We start from the raw sequence: 14,093 nt of genomic DNA on the forward strand, positions 1-14,093 counted from the left end.
CTCCGCCCAACATCAGGTTTTTACATACTTGCAACGGGCCGGGCCGGGCCGGGCCGGGCCGATTTGAGAATTTTCACCGGCCCGGGTCACAGTACAAAAATTTGAAAATTTGAATTTTTTGAAATTTTTTTTTTGATTTTTTCGCAAAAAAGTCGAATTTTCGACTATGTTTTTACTTATCGATAAAACTCAAGTGTACATAGGATTTTTGACTATTTTTTATGAAAATTTCAAAAAATTTCGAAAAAATTTGTGAAAAAATTGTGCTCATTTTTTGACTCCGGGCCGACCGGGCCGGGCCGACGGGCCGAGCCGGGCCGGGCCGATATTTTGCAAGTATGGGTTTTTAGGCTAGGTGCTTTGTAATAGGTCATGCATTTTTAATTGTTTATATTTGACGCGACAAATACTATATGTATTCTATCAAAATCTGCTTATATTCCCAGATAAAACTACAACCTACAAAAAGTGAGTTCCAGGAGTTACTTACACCTCATTTAGCTTTTCTTTCTTTCCTCATTTCTTCTCTTGCACCTCAGTTTCGTGTATTCGAACTTGTATTCATTCTGAAACATTTATAAATTTAAACTCATAGGTCATAATTAGTCTTAACGGCCTAAATCCAGTAAACATGTAAGCAAAAGTGAGGTTACAGCCTTACATTCGGATTATCCGGAGGGAGTAAGAGAGTAATCCCGAAAATCCTTGTTAGAAAATAATCCGCAGAGACGGAGGGATGGATCAAGATAAACATATTTTATATTATATCAGTCAAAAGCTGAAAACGACGTGCAAATTTTGAATATGCATTCCATGTTGATTGTGTTTTTTGTTTCCGTTTAGTATTGTGTAGAAAATAATGCACACTTTTATGATAAAATTCAAAAAAACAGTACTGGCCGAACTTTTTCTTCCATCCGTCAGTTTTGCCATTTTACTATAGCATTTTACTATAGCAGACAACGTGAGAACAAGTTTCGGGGAAGAACTTTTGATGGCCTAGAAACACACAGCGAAAAAGTTCGGCCATCAGCACTGCGTTTTCACTTTTATCATACATAGAAATGTCCATATTATTTTTTCACCCCGGCCCGTTGTAAGTCTGAAAAAAACCCTGAAAATCCTCCCTTGAAACCGGAAAATTCTGAAAAGTCTAAAGCGACCAGTGCTGGCCGAATGTTTTGTTTTGTGTTTCTAGGCCATGATAAGTTCTTCCCCGTTTTCTTTCCTTAAATTGAATCGTTTTATCAATATTGATAGACTGACAACACTGAGAACAAGATGAAATTTAGGAAGAATTTTCCATGACCTAGAAACACACAGAGAAAAAGTTCGGCCATCAGCACTGGGTTTTGACTTTTATCATAGAAATGTACGCATTTCAAAATACATTCCTTCCCCGAATTCCAATAATCCCCCCTCCCCCTTTTCTGTTTTGCTCATATCTTCTCACATGTTTTGCAGCAGACATTTGTCCTAAAGACTGACTTCACCTTTTCAATTTCCGTTTTGAAATTATTGAGTCGTAAATAGCGGAGAAAACAAAAACGCAGTGAGCAGTGACAATTTTAGGTTTTTTGAATCCCCTTCTTATTTTCACGGTGCTCCGGGACGTTTCGATATCAAGACGTTTGGAAACTGTGACCCGTTTTTTCCGTAATGGTTGCGAAATGTCTTGGTTTCGAAACGTCAGGAAGCCTAGATATTTGACAACCTTGACAATATGAAACTGAGACATTCGAAACCATACATTTCGAAACTAAACTTTTTAAACCCCGTTTTTCGATGGCTACCTTTACAATTAGGGTCGAAATATCATAATTTCAAATAGTCTCGGTTTCGAAACGTCCTGAATGTTAGTAACCTGCATTACGCCATTTTGAATAAAATCTTGACTTCAATTTGTATTTCATTGACGCAAAACTAGTCTGGTTTCTGATCTCATAAGATTTTAGGTGTGTTGTCTGATAAACATATATTGGGTGCCGTGGGAAATCATGAGTGTGTGAAATTTTATAGAATTTTGATGTTTTCACACTTTCTTTTCACAGCTCCAGGATTTTTGGAAACCACGACATTTCGAAATCTGGGAAAACTCAATGAAGCATTTTTTGTTCACGTGGATCACAATCAAGGTTCCGAAATGTCTGATTTCGAAACATCATGGTTTCCAAATGTATCGGTTTTGAAACTTCCCGATTCCTTTTTTTACCAATATCAACCTTTTCCATTTATTTTTCCAATTTCAAGGTTCCCAAATGTATCGATAAATAAACATTTTTATCACAACTTTTTTATTTTCACTTTTTTCCAGAATGCTTCATAATTTCAAGTCCCAACATGCCTCCACACCCGATCCCAACCTGACAGCATTCTCTCTTTTCTGTCAAGATATGTATCGAGGAGTCTCGAAATATTATGAGAGGAGAAAAGGAAAGACGTACAAAGTGGTGTGGGAGAATATGACGGACGAGGAGAAGGAGCCGTATTTCGAAAAGGAGAAAAGATTAAAAGAAGAACGGGATGCTGAGAAGGTGAGAGATTTGGGATTTAATCCTTACATGTCGTAGACGAAAATACACTTTTGTGCTGGCCGAGCTTTTTGTATTTTGTGTTTCTAGGTCACGGAAAGTTCTTCTTAGCTAGTTTTCAGTGTTGTCAGTTTATGAGTATTGGTAAAACTATGTACTTCGAGAAAAACATTAGGCTGACTGTGGAAAAAATAAACTCTAGAAACATAAAATAGAAAAGTTCCCTAAGTTCTTTTTCTGGATAAATTAAGCGAGTGCTACTACCCTAATCAAAACCTCCCGCATCAGAACTACCCGGATTAGAACTGGTATGAATTTAAACCTGATTGAAAGATAGTTAAACGTTATATCAAAACAATTATTCCCCGATAGACCTAGATTTGACGGTTCTTATTTGTCCTAGTTCTAATCCGGGCGGTTGTGATTAAGGACATCACCGTTAAAAAGTTGTACTTCAATATTTCAGCCTCCACCATCAAAAAAACAGAAAAGAGTGTTCCCATCTAAGAACAATATACAGAAGGAAATACCTCCAGTAATTCATGAAATATTCAAGGAGAGAAAGAAGAAGAGAATTGCGGAAATAGTGCGAGAAGTGAAAGATAAACTTGCAATTGATGAAGGAAAACCAGCGGAATGTGGGAATCCAAAAGTTATAGAGGTATGTTAAATTCGCTGCATTGTCATTGAGAGTCGATACTGAGTATACTTGTAAAAATTTGCATTTTTAAAACAATCATCGGCCCCGCCCCCAAAACAACACTTGGCAAACTTTCGGAGCTAAAAATCCAACTTTTCGCGAGTTTTGCACTTTTTGGCTATGCCTAACATTATAATTAAAATTTGAAACCATTTTTTTCCAGATTGAAAAACCGGAACCTGCAAAAATTGTCTCAGCAAAATCAGTTAATGAAAACTCTGCCCCCTTAACCATATTCGAGGAATACGATAAGCTTAAAGCTAGTCTCCCACCGGAACTTCCCAAGAATGTATGTTTTTTGTTGGAATTAGAACTCCTTGAACAAAAATATGTTATTTTCCAGAAGAATCTCAACCATGAAAAGTGTTTTCAACCACGGAAATGTATTCCTAAGTTTTTTGAATATGAAAGAGTAAGTGGCTAGAGATTTGTTTCGAAAAAAATTCATTTACTTATTTTCAGACCGACACAATAGGATTCGCTGAACGAGACAGAATCAGAAAGCTTGAATTATTCTCATCTTTGTTGAAGAAATTGGAAGAAGACCACGCGCGGAATGCGGAAATTGATATCTCATGGCTTACGGTATGTACTACGGTATTATGACAGAAAACATGAAAGAAGGTGTAGTCTGAGAATACATTTCGTGAAAACATAAAAGGGACATTCTTTAGCTTATTTCTAGATTAAAATTACAGTAAAAAAAAGTTTGGTCAGTAAAATGACCTAAGTGGAGAAAGTTAATCCCTCAGCCTTTTCAACTTTTTAAACAGTTTTTCTGTGTTAAACCATATATAATTTATAAACTCATGACATTAATAAAAAAATCAACGAAACCTGAGACCATAGTTTTTTGTAAACCGTAGAAAAGGAGTTTTTAAATACTTATTCCACAGATGTTCTTATTTTTGAAAACGACACGAATTTATGTAAGAAATGTGGTAAAACATATAAAAATACAAACAACATTTTAATCGAAATTTGAAAATATATTCGAAAATTTGAAAATGTTTTACTAAATTTCTGTACTGAAACCCGGCCTGTCGCAAGAATGCATCTACTGTCGAAAAAATAAAGTTTCGACAAGAATTTTCAAAAAAAATTTCGCGGGCTGGAACATGCAAGCGCATGAAGTTGTGGGCGGAGCTTAAACTGCAAGCGGCGCGGTTCTTAATTTGGAAAAAAACAACTGGAATTAGAACCGCGCCGTTTAATTAAGCTTGCAGTTTAAGCTCCGCCCACAACTTCATGCGCTTGCGTGTTCCAGCCCGCGAATTCTTTTGAAAATCCTTGCCGAAACTTTATTTTTTCGACAGTAGACCATCTCACTGAAAAAATAGTGCCGCAGACTTCGGTCCACTCTACCCTATTTCATACTTCTCTTGCTTTTCAGCCGTGCTTTGCTCCCGAGGGACCTTTGGTTACACCACCATCCAATAAATCCAGCGACCACCCAGCTACGGCTCCCACAACTTCAGAATCTTCTTCATCCTCTACGATCCCATCTATCTCTCCATCTGAAACCCTATCCAACCCTGTCGATACTCCATCTGAAGCATCTATCAACTTGGAATCCGGAAAAACTTCCGAATTCGATGTTCCCACGGCTTTCACAACTTCAGAATCTTCTTCAAAAACCAACCAACCCGGTATAGCTACCAAGCCAACTTCCACAACTTTAGAATCTTCTACCTCATCTACGCTCCCTCTATCTATCTCCCCACCTGAAGCCCTGTCCAATCCTGTCGATACTCCATCTGAAACATCTAGCCACTTGGAATCTTTCGAATCCGATGTTCTCACGGCTCCTACAACTTCAGAATCGTCTTCAGATACATATCAAGCCGGTTCCGTATCTACGCTCCAATTTATATCCCCGTCTGAAGCCGATTCTCCATCTGATGCATCTATCAACTTGGAATCTGGAAACTCTTCTGAATCCAATGTTCTCAAGGCTCCTACGACTTCAGAATCTACTCCAGTTACAATCCAAGTCGGTCCCTTATCTACGTTTCCATCTATTTCCCCGTCTGAAGTCCATACTGCATTTAAAACATCTATCAACTTCGAATCCGGAAACTCTTCTGAATCCAATGTTACCAAGGCTCTCACAACTTCCGAATTTTCTTCAGAATCGCCTTCAGAACCAAACCACTCTGAATCCACGACCGTCCCTTCATCTGAAACCCTCTTGTCCAGTCTAGACTACTTCTCTGACCTCCATACTTCTGATATTCTTGATGATCTAGACTTTATAGAACCCACTATCTCATTTCAGGGGGTTTTCGATTCCCAGAATTTCAAGTCTACTTCAATTTTATCGCCAGGAGAATCTTCGCAGTTTTTGAATTCCATTCACCCCCAATCCTCGTTTACCCTCTCATCTATCTCACCGCCTAGTCTCGACTACTTTTCCGACCTCAATACTTCAGATGTCCTTGATGATCTAGACTGCATAGAACCCACTATCTCGTTCCAGGGAGTTTTCAATTCCTTGGTTTCCAAACCAGAAGAATCTTCACAATTTCTGCATTTTTCCGATACCAGTTCCTCATTTACCCTCTCATCTATCTCACCATTTGAAGCCCTGCCTAGTATCGACTACTTCCCTGAATTCAATACTTCCAACACTCTTGATGATCTAGACTGTATAGAACCCACTATTTCGTTCCAGGGAGTTACCAGCTCCCAGTTTTCTGAATATCCCCCTTTTGGCAGTTTTCCAACCTATTCTGAAATTGATAGTTTTGATATTGATATTCCTGATTATTTTGCGAATGTACCACCATGCACTACTATTCCCTCTTTGTTTTCCTATTCTCCAGAATCGTTTTCTATTGAATCCAGTCTTCCATCTCTTTCCTCTGAAACGTATGTCCCTCATATTCCCGATGATTTTGCCGACATCACACCTACCATATTTTTCACGTCGGGGTTTTCAGAGTGGGAACATTTTTATCTATGAATAAACTTGATATTTCAAACAACTTTATTATGACTATGTTACTGCGCCCACCGCCAAAACAAGCTCCCAAGCTGGCGCACCTCGGACGCTGTTCTTGGTTCTTTAGAAGTTTCTTTAGTGTTACATGGCCCAATTTTTACCGATTTTCAAGATGTTTGCATTATCTTGAAGAAAACTTAAAGTGCTACATCTTGATGTAAGAATCAATGAATTTAAGTGAGATTGAGTGGATTTATGTCGGATCAAAGTTTGCAGTATGAGAAGTCAAGGCTTAAACTTTGGCTCGTTACTCCCTGTCACTTTCTTCAAACTTTACTATTTTTGTATCAAGTTGCGTAGAATTGTAACAGCTAACCGGTCATACCAGTTATGACCGGTAAATCGGGGAGGCCTCGCTAGGGGGTCATCTGGGACTCCGCCCACTGTCGGGTTTTCGGTCGGTATTTTCTAACAAGGGAAGTCTTTGGAGACGCCACTTTCAAACGACCTATAAATTTGGTCCTAGGTATTTTCGACCACGATGATGAGTCCATTTCTTCAGTCAAAACCTGCTAAATGTCCCTGCGAACCGAGTTATGAGCTTTCAAACTTTTCATATGGTTACACTTTTTCACAGTGAATTCCAAATCGGCCGCATATACGCCACCGCACGGTTCCATTTGTGTTCTCCAGCGGTTTGCTTGTAGGTCCCGAAAATAAGAATATCTTGAGTATGCTACTTGTCGATTTGGAATTCCACGTGAAAAAGCTTAAAAGTTTGAGAGCTCATAACTCGGCTCGCAGAGACATTTAGCAGGTTTTGATTGCAGAAATGGACTCCTCGTGGTCGAAAATACCTGTAACCAAATTCATCGGTCGTTTGAAAGTGGCGTATCCAAAGACTACCATTGTAAGTAATGCATAAGTCACACATGTCTATTTGTTGATATATGAAAATGCCTGTTGCGCGCGAAAGGGGACCGTGGTGTCCGGTCAGGGGGTCCCGATGTGCCCCGCCCACCGTCGGGTTTTCGGGCGGCACGGTGCTTTGTAATATAGCAGACTCTTCTCCATTGTATAACTGTGTTTATGTTAGTAACCGTTTGTGCGGGAAGAAGCTGTATAACGTTCTGCAGAAACACTTTTAGTAAAATATAACGTTATTGATGAAATTACAACAGAAAACATAAGACAAATAACAAGACAGATAAAGTTAGACTTTAATAAATAACGCTGAAAACAATAACGCTGGAAATTGAAAAAATATTTTTAAAAATTACAACTGAGTAAAAATTATCTCCCACTCTGGAATCATTGGAAGTGTTATGTTTATGTCTTTAAGATCATCTGGAATTTCAGATTTATTATCTTCATTAGAGAAATCCAAGTTGGGTTCAAGCCTAGAGTAGTCTAAGGATTCAGATGACGGGATAAAGTGAGGCTCGCTACTGAATGAAGTAGTACGGTAGTAATCAGTAGAGATGGATTCAGATGGAGGAGTCCAAAGAGATTCAATGGGGGAAGAAAGACGGCTAAAATAGTTGAATGGTGGTGTGACGACTAAGGAAGTAGGTCCATGGAGTTCTGAGTGATCAGATTGATATGCATCGAGATATTTTGGTGTACTTCTGCCAGACGTCACTGGTGGTGGGAGGAGCTCGGCGTCCAGAGAAGTCATGGAAGATTCTGGAGGGTTTGACTTCATTTCCGCTTTTAGTCTCATATATTTTGTTTGAAATGGTTGTTTCTCAACTTCGCTGAGATTTTTCCACGCAATGCTCATCTGTTTTGTAATTTCGGTAGTGTTCGCTTCCGGATACATCTTTCGAAACTCGCGACGACGCTCTTTGCAGAATAAACGGACTGGTTCTATTCCTCGTTTATGGTTCTTCTTATGTCGGTCGTTGCTTTTTGGATTATGATTCTGAAAAATTGAAACGTTATGATAGCACAGGGATGTGAAGCTCAAGGCCACGTAAATGCGCGCCGTCGCTCAGCGGTTGGCACGGTGCCAAAAACAGACTTGGCTGAGTGCAAGTTTAGAGTGTGTTTGTTGTATCTTTCAATGAAAAACGCGACGCGCACGCAACGCGACTGGGACGGGGAATTCAAAACTTTTCGTTGCGGACCGTACGTCTTGCACCCCTGTGTGATGGAAGTGAAAGAAAAACGGCTCCGAAACGTTTCGAAATCAGACACTAAAATGCTTAATTGCTTTGTGTCAAAATGTCATGGTTGCCAAATGTACCGGTTTCAAAACGTCCCAGATCCCTAAAAACATACCGATAGAACTGCGGTGAGATTAATTTCATTTTCAGTTGTTCCTTTACCAGAGTTTTCAATAGCCATTTTTTGCTTCAATGAGTCGATGAAGTTTTGATTTATCACCTGAAAGAATAGATAGTTTTTTGCCGATTTTTAAAGGTACAACACGGGTCGGGGGTAGGTACTGGCATTAAATGCGCTCCACTAGACTTGGAGGCAAATTCAAAATTTAATTTTTTTTCAAATTGCTGTTTCGTCATGACATTTTGATACGCAGCTTAATCGACCACTTATTTAGCCAATTTTTTTCAGTTTTGCCGGATCTGTTTTTCGACTGTGTCAGGTCTTCTCAAGATCAATTCCACTGAAAAATAATTAAAATTTTTTAAATAAAAAAGTTATTTTGTGAGAACAGAGTTTATGAGTACGCAGTTAGCCTTGAAATATGCTGGAATAGAACGTAAATACCTAGCGCTTTCAAAAAATAGCAAAAATAGCAAAATTGGTGCTGATTCTGAATCTGTATTCCGGTTTTGCACAGTCTAAAAAAATTATTCACGTTTTATAAGACTTTCTGCAAAAATTGCCATAAAAAGCTATGTATTCTAGGGCTCGTAGTAAGTCACAGTCCTAGAGTTTTCCTATATCTACGCTCGATTTCCAGTGGATTAGAATTGGTTTCTGGGAATAAGTTTCTTCTACAGTACTGGCCATAAGGAATGCGACACTTGCAGTTTTCAGTTAAAAATGGTCAACTTTGTGAGTGTGGCACGGCCTATTTGATTGTATCACAATATAAATTGTTTATGGAGCGCATAGATCACAAATAGAGCTTCATTTTTATAGTTGACAACTTTTATGTACGGGTACTCTCTTGCAAGTTGTCAATCGTCAAAGAAATTTCTCCCTCAAATCAACCCATTTCAGTGCAAAATAGAGTGTTTTTTGATCAGTCGTCTTAAAATGACCATAACTCTCTAGGGAGTGTCCGTACAAAAAAGTTGTCAACTACCAAAAAGCTCTAATTTTGATCTCTTTGATTTATTAGTCATATATTTGATGGGACAATCAGTATTACCATGACACTTCCTCAAAGTTGGGCAATATCAACTGAAAACGGAAAAACTTTATAGCTTTTTGTCCGGTACTGTATGTTTATGGACCATACTCACCTTCTCACTCCAATCCTCCCTTGGTCCACCGATACTAGTCTCACTATCATTGCCCACAGTTGTAATATCAGTCTTCTTCAGCTCCTTGAATTCTTCCACAAATTTCGATTTTTCTTCCTTGCTAACTCCTTTATACACCCCTCTCAAGTGCTTCCTGATTTCCTTAACAGTGGCGCACGGGAACTGTTTTTTGATCTCCATACGTTGTCTTTCCTTAAAAAGACCCTTAGCACTTTTTATGACCTTCATCGATGTTTTCTGGAAAAATAAATATTTTTTATTAAAAACAAACAATTATTTGTCTCACCTCAACATGCAACTCGTTTAGTCTAGCCGCCTCTTCGAAATACAGTTGTTTGTCTTCAGATGCCATATTTTTCCAGAGAACGCTGAATTTTTTATGATCTCGACCCTGAACGAATTGGGGCACCTCTTGAAGAATTTCACGATAGAAAAGAATGTATGCATTTAATGGTTGTTTTCGCTTCTTCGTTTCCATTCTGAAATTGTTGTGACTTGGTGAGAAGTTTGAATTATAGTGAAATTATACGTAACAACTATGAGTGAAACTGGTTTATCATCTCAGAACTCTTATAGACCCCGCCCCTTAGTAGGCGAAGTCAGGTGGGCGGCACATTTGTTGATATCATCCGAAAACGTCTGTTACGCGCGGAACAGGGACCAGAAGGTGTTAGGTTACCACCGTTGCTCCGCCCACCGTCGGGTTTTCGGGCGGTACCTTCTTAGAAATGTAAGTCACACATGTATATTTGTTTATATATAAAAATGGACTGTTGCGCGCGAAAAGGGGCCCTGGGGTCCGTCCAGAGAAAGGGGGGGGCACTATCATAAATCGGGGAGACCTCGAGATGCTCCGCCCATCATCGGGTTGTCGGGCGGCTTAATAATAGGGAACTATTTGGAGATTTCTGTTTGAATATGACTGTGGGAGAATGACATCACAACAACACGTTTTTGGGACGCAATTCCAAAATTTCAAGCATTTTGTACCATTTTATGAAGAATCGAGAGGCGATTCACGTGTGACTGGGGGGCAAACGATATAAGTATGAAGTAACACATTCAGTACTTTACATGAACACTTTTATAACAAGAACACACTCAAACAAAAAAAACTAAATCGGTAACATAAAACAATACAAAGTATGGGATCGAGGAGAAAACCAACTCAAAAATGGCTCTGAAGATCCGGGAAGAAAGATCTGGCCATTTCGAGACCTACCAGATCACTATCATTGGGGGTTACGGAAGAGGATGAGGTTCTGGGGTAGTTAACAGATATGGGATCAGAGGAAGGTGAGAGATGAGGCATTTGTAAGTAAGGGTGACTGAATAAGGAGGATTTGGGACAGTTATCAGACAGGGGCTCTGAAAATCTGTCGAGGGAAGACTCTGGGGTGAAGAAGTTCGATTGAAGGTTGGGGCTTGACTGGTCTAGATTCTTGTTTCTCCCCATTGTTGTCTGAGTTCGTAGCCTATTTTGAGGGAACGTAACTTGTTGAAATTTTTGAGATTTTTTTGACGATGTTCTTCAACGAAAATGAAAAATCCTGCAGTCAGTTCTTCATTTCGCTTCTTAGATCTTCCCACTTGTAGAATTGGTGTTTTCTTTGTCACTTTTTCCTCGTTTGATATCTGAAAAAGGGAAGATTTTTCGAAAGTTAAAGGTTCGAGGTACAAAAAATTAGACCATTTCATTCATTATCAGATGAGCTCATTTTTGTAGTTAACAGTTTTTTGTACCATACTTGCAAACCGGGCCGGCGCGTAACTCTCTTCAAACTCAATATTATGAGCTGAAAAATATACCAAAATGTAGATCTCAGCGAGTTCTATCTTCGTGACCTACTACGGGCCCGAGGGCTGTTTGTTATTGTGCCGCGGGTCGAGAAAAAGTGCCAAAAACGCGAAAGTAGCCAAAAAAGTCATTCTACCCCGGCCCGCGTTCCCTTAAGAGGTACGGTACCGCGAAGCCAGCGCACTTTCATTCACTTAGTGGGCATCATTGTCAATAGAGTATCTCTTCAGGCTAAGCTCAAACAAAAAAGTTGCCAACTACAAAAATGTAGTTCCAGACATTTTTGATATGCTCACAAATGTTAATGTCTATCTTGACATGTAGGACGTAGTGACACCTTTACCTATAAGCGCTGCGTCCATGCTTCCTTTTTTGTAATTAATCATGATGGTGCTCGAAAACTTTTCTGATGTTTTTTTGACAGCCGGGATGTTTCGAAACCAAACTTTCGAAACCAAAATATTTGGCAATTATGGCTTTCGAAACCATCACCTACAGACACTGACAATAAATACCATACTTGAAAACCGGGTGGCTAATCATTATTGTGCCGCGGGTCAGGCTAGAATAGATTTTTTGGCCATTTTTGAGTTTTTGGCACTTTTTCCCGGCCCGCGGCACGTTAATGAATAGCCATCTGGGCTGTAGTAGGACACGGATATAGAACTCGCCGGGATCGACATTTTGGTGTATTTTTCAGCTCATAATATTGAGTTTGAAGCGAGTTACGCGTCGTCCCGGTTTGCAAGTATGATAAATTCAGTGATTATTTTCACGAATAGCATTGAAATGCTACAGTTTCCAAACGTCTGGTTTCGAAACATCCCTTATTAGTTTTTTGTACAGATCGTGGTAAGTCCTAACATACCTCCTTTGCCTCCGTCTTTCCATACTCTTCCATAAAACATTTCCTCTCTTCATCACTCATTTTTCTCCAAACTTGTCTCATTTTTCCGACAATGCAGTTATTATCCAAGTCGGGAAACAATTGCTGGAATTCGGGACGTTTCACTCTACAGAAGATATTCATTGGTATGGTTGAATTGCCGTATGTCGTTGTTGTCTGAAAATAATCATACTTGCAAATTTACGGCCCGGCCCGGCAAGGCCCGAAGGCCCGGCTTCAAAAAAAAGGTTCCTATTTTTTACCGAATTTTTTGAATTTTTTGAAATTTCGCATTAAAAATTTCAATTTTTTGATGCATAACTAGCTTTTGATTGAATTCTGAAGTATAGTCGAAAATTCGACATTTTTGGGAAAAAATTCAAAAAAATTCAAAAATTCAAATTTTTGTACAAAATTTCAGTTCAAATTTTTTCAGCCGGGCCGTCGAAATTCTCGTCACGGCCCGTATCGTTGCAAGTATGAAGTAATCGTGTCAGCTGTGGCCAAAATTTTTCACGGCGACCATAATATCGATTAAAAAACTTACCTCGCTTCCATAAGCTTCCTCTTTCAATCTATTCCGTTCCGCAATATAAGGTTCCTTCTCTTCATCACTGGTATTCTTCCAAGCAAGTCTCATCTTCTTTCTGCGATCCCTATTTCCTATATTAGGATACAATCTTTTGAATTCAGGACGTTTCGCTTTGAAGAACAACTCGATCGGTGTCGGTATATATTTGTAATATCCGGTTCCAGAACAAGTTGAATTCTTCTCCTGAAAACTATTCCATTTTTGACATCTTCGGTAACAAAAATCTCCTAAAAACGTAACTAATTCTATTTTTTGAGTACAAGAGACCTGGTCAAAAGGTTAGAGAGTCTGAACACCTGTTTAGTGGGCGGAGTTTAAAATTCAAATAAAAATTTTAAACTACTTACCTCATCATCAGCCATCTCCAACAGCTCTGCGTCATTGATGTACATTCTGAAAATGCATATAAAATTTAAAAAAAAATTTTTTAGAAAAAAAAAGATTGCAAATACAGGTAATAGTCATAAAAATTTCAAAAAACCCAAGAAGGAGGACGGTATTTTCAAATTTTTTCTTTTTTTTCCAATTTACTAAAGTAAACACAATTATCTATTTAATTATGAAGTTACCTAAATTATTATACAAATGTATGTTATTTGTATAATTATATAATTATATAACTCCTTTAAATAATTAAATAATTATCTCATTAACTAAAATGCAAATAAAACAGACACTTCAATAGACAAAAAAAAAGAAAATCATTTGTCTCTTATTTAAAAGTATCTGTTTCGCGGGGAGGAGCGGAGTCTCGTAGTTATGTAACTCAAATCTCAAACCTAGGCTCGGCCATCTGCTTACTCCTCTCTCTTCTTTTAAAAGGATTAACGGGGGTCATGTTTCACGAAGTTTTATTGTCGAAAACGAGGTTGGGAACGTTTTCAATTGCGTGGAATCGTTTTTTCTAATCAGATCAAAAAGTAATGTTCTCATGCATGATTTGCTTATAGTATTCTTTGAAAAGCTTTAATTCCTGTTCTGACTAGAAAGTCAGCACTACAATTTCCATTTGAAATCGGAAACAAAAAAAAATTGAGAAGGATTCTGCAAAACTGCTTAAATATTCCAAAAGCTTTCTCAAGCTGGTAAATGAAAAGGTTCAGTTGTACGCCTTGAAATTTATAAACTTGATAATTTCTTTCTTTCTGAAGTCTCGAGTAAGGTTGCATTCTTTGGAAATGAAC

General features: G+C 38.6%; 3 protein-coding genes across 3 annotated transcripts; 1 reads left to right on the plus strand and 2 right to left on the minus strand.

Annotated features, from left to right (window-relative positions):
- Nucleotides 1-2,315: 2,315 nt before the first annotated feature.
- GCK72_004361 (uncharacterized protein) lies at nucleotides 2,316-5,435 on the plus strand (the record flags this gene model as incomplete). Its single annotated transcript, XM_053724631.1, has 7 exons — nucleotides 2,316-2,534; nucleotides 2,998-3,192; nucleotides 3,395-3,520; nucleotides 3,575-3,643; nucleotides 3,694-3,816; nucleotides 4,625-5,224; nucleotides 5,364-5,435. The coding sequence occupies 7 exons, from the start codon at nucleotides 2,316-2,318 to the stop codon at nucleotides 5,433-5,435; spliced, it is 1,404 nt and encodes a 467-aa protein (XP_053588825.1).
- A 2,016-nt stretch (nucleotides 5,436-7,451) lies between these two features.
- On the minus strand, nucleotides 7,452-10,111 carry GCK72_004362 (uncharacterized protein; the record flags this gene model as incomplete). The annotated part of the gene is made up of 4 exons (XM_053724632.1): nucleotides 7,452-8,099; nucleotides 8,459-8,563; nucleotides 9,613-9,870; nucleotides 9,920-10,111. 4 exons carry the CDS (start codon nucleotides 10,109-10,111, stop codon nucleotides 7,452-7,454), a joined length of 1,203 nt encoding a protein of 400 aa, XP_053588826.1.
- Nucleotides 10,112-11,067: 956 nt separating this feature from the next.
- Nucleotides 11,068-13,301, minus strand: GCK72_004363 (uncharacterized protein; the record flags this gene model as incomplete). Its single annotated transcript, XM_053724633.1, has 4 exons — nucleotides 11,068-11,268; nucleotides 12,300-12,494; nucleotides 12,865-13,092; nucleotides 13,257-13,301. The coding sequence occupies 4 exons, from the start codon at nucleotides 13,299-13,301 to the stop codon at nucleotides 11,068-11,070; spliced, it is 669 nt and encodes a 222-aa protein (XP_053588827.1).
- Nucleotides 13,302-14,093: the final 792 nt, after the last annotated feature.

This window comes from Caenorhabditis remanei, chromosome II (assembly GCF_010183535.1).
Source record: "Caenorhabditis remanei strain PX506 chromosome II, whole genome shotgun sequence".
NCBI classification, from domain to species: Eukaryota; Metazoa; Nematoda; class Chromadorea; order Rhabditida; family Rhabditidae; genus Caenorhabditis; species Caenorhabditis remanei.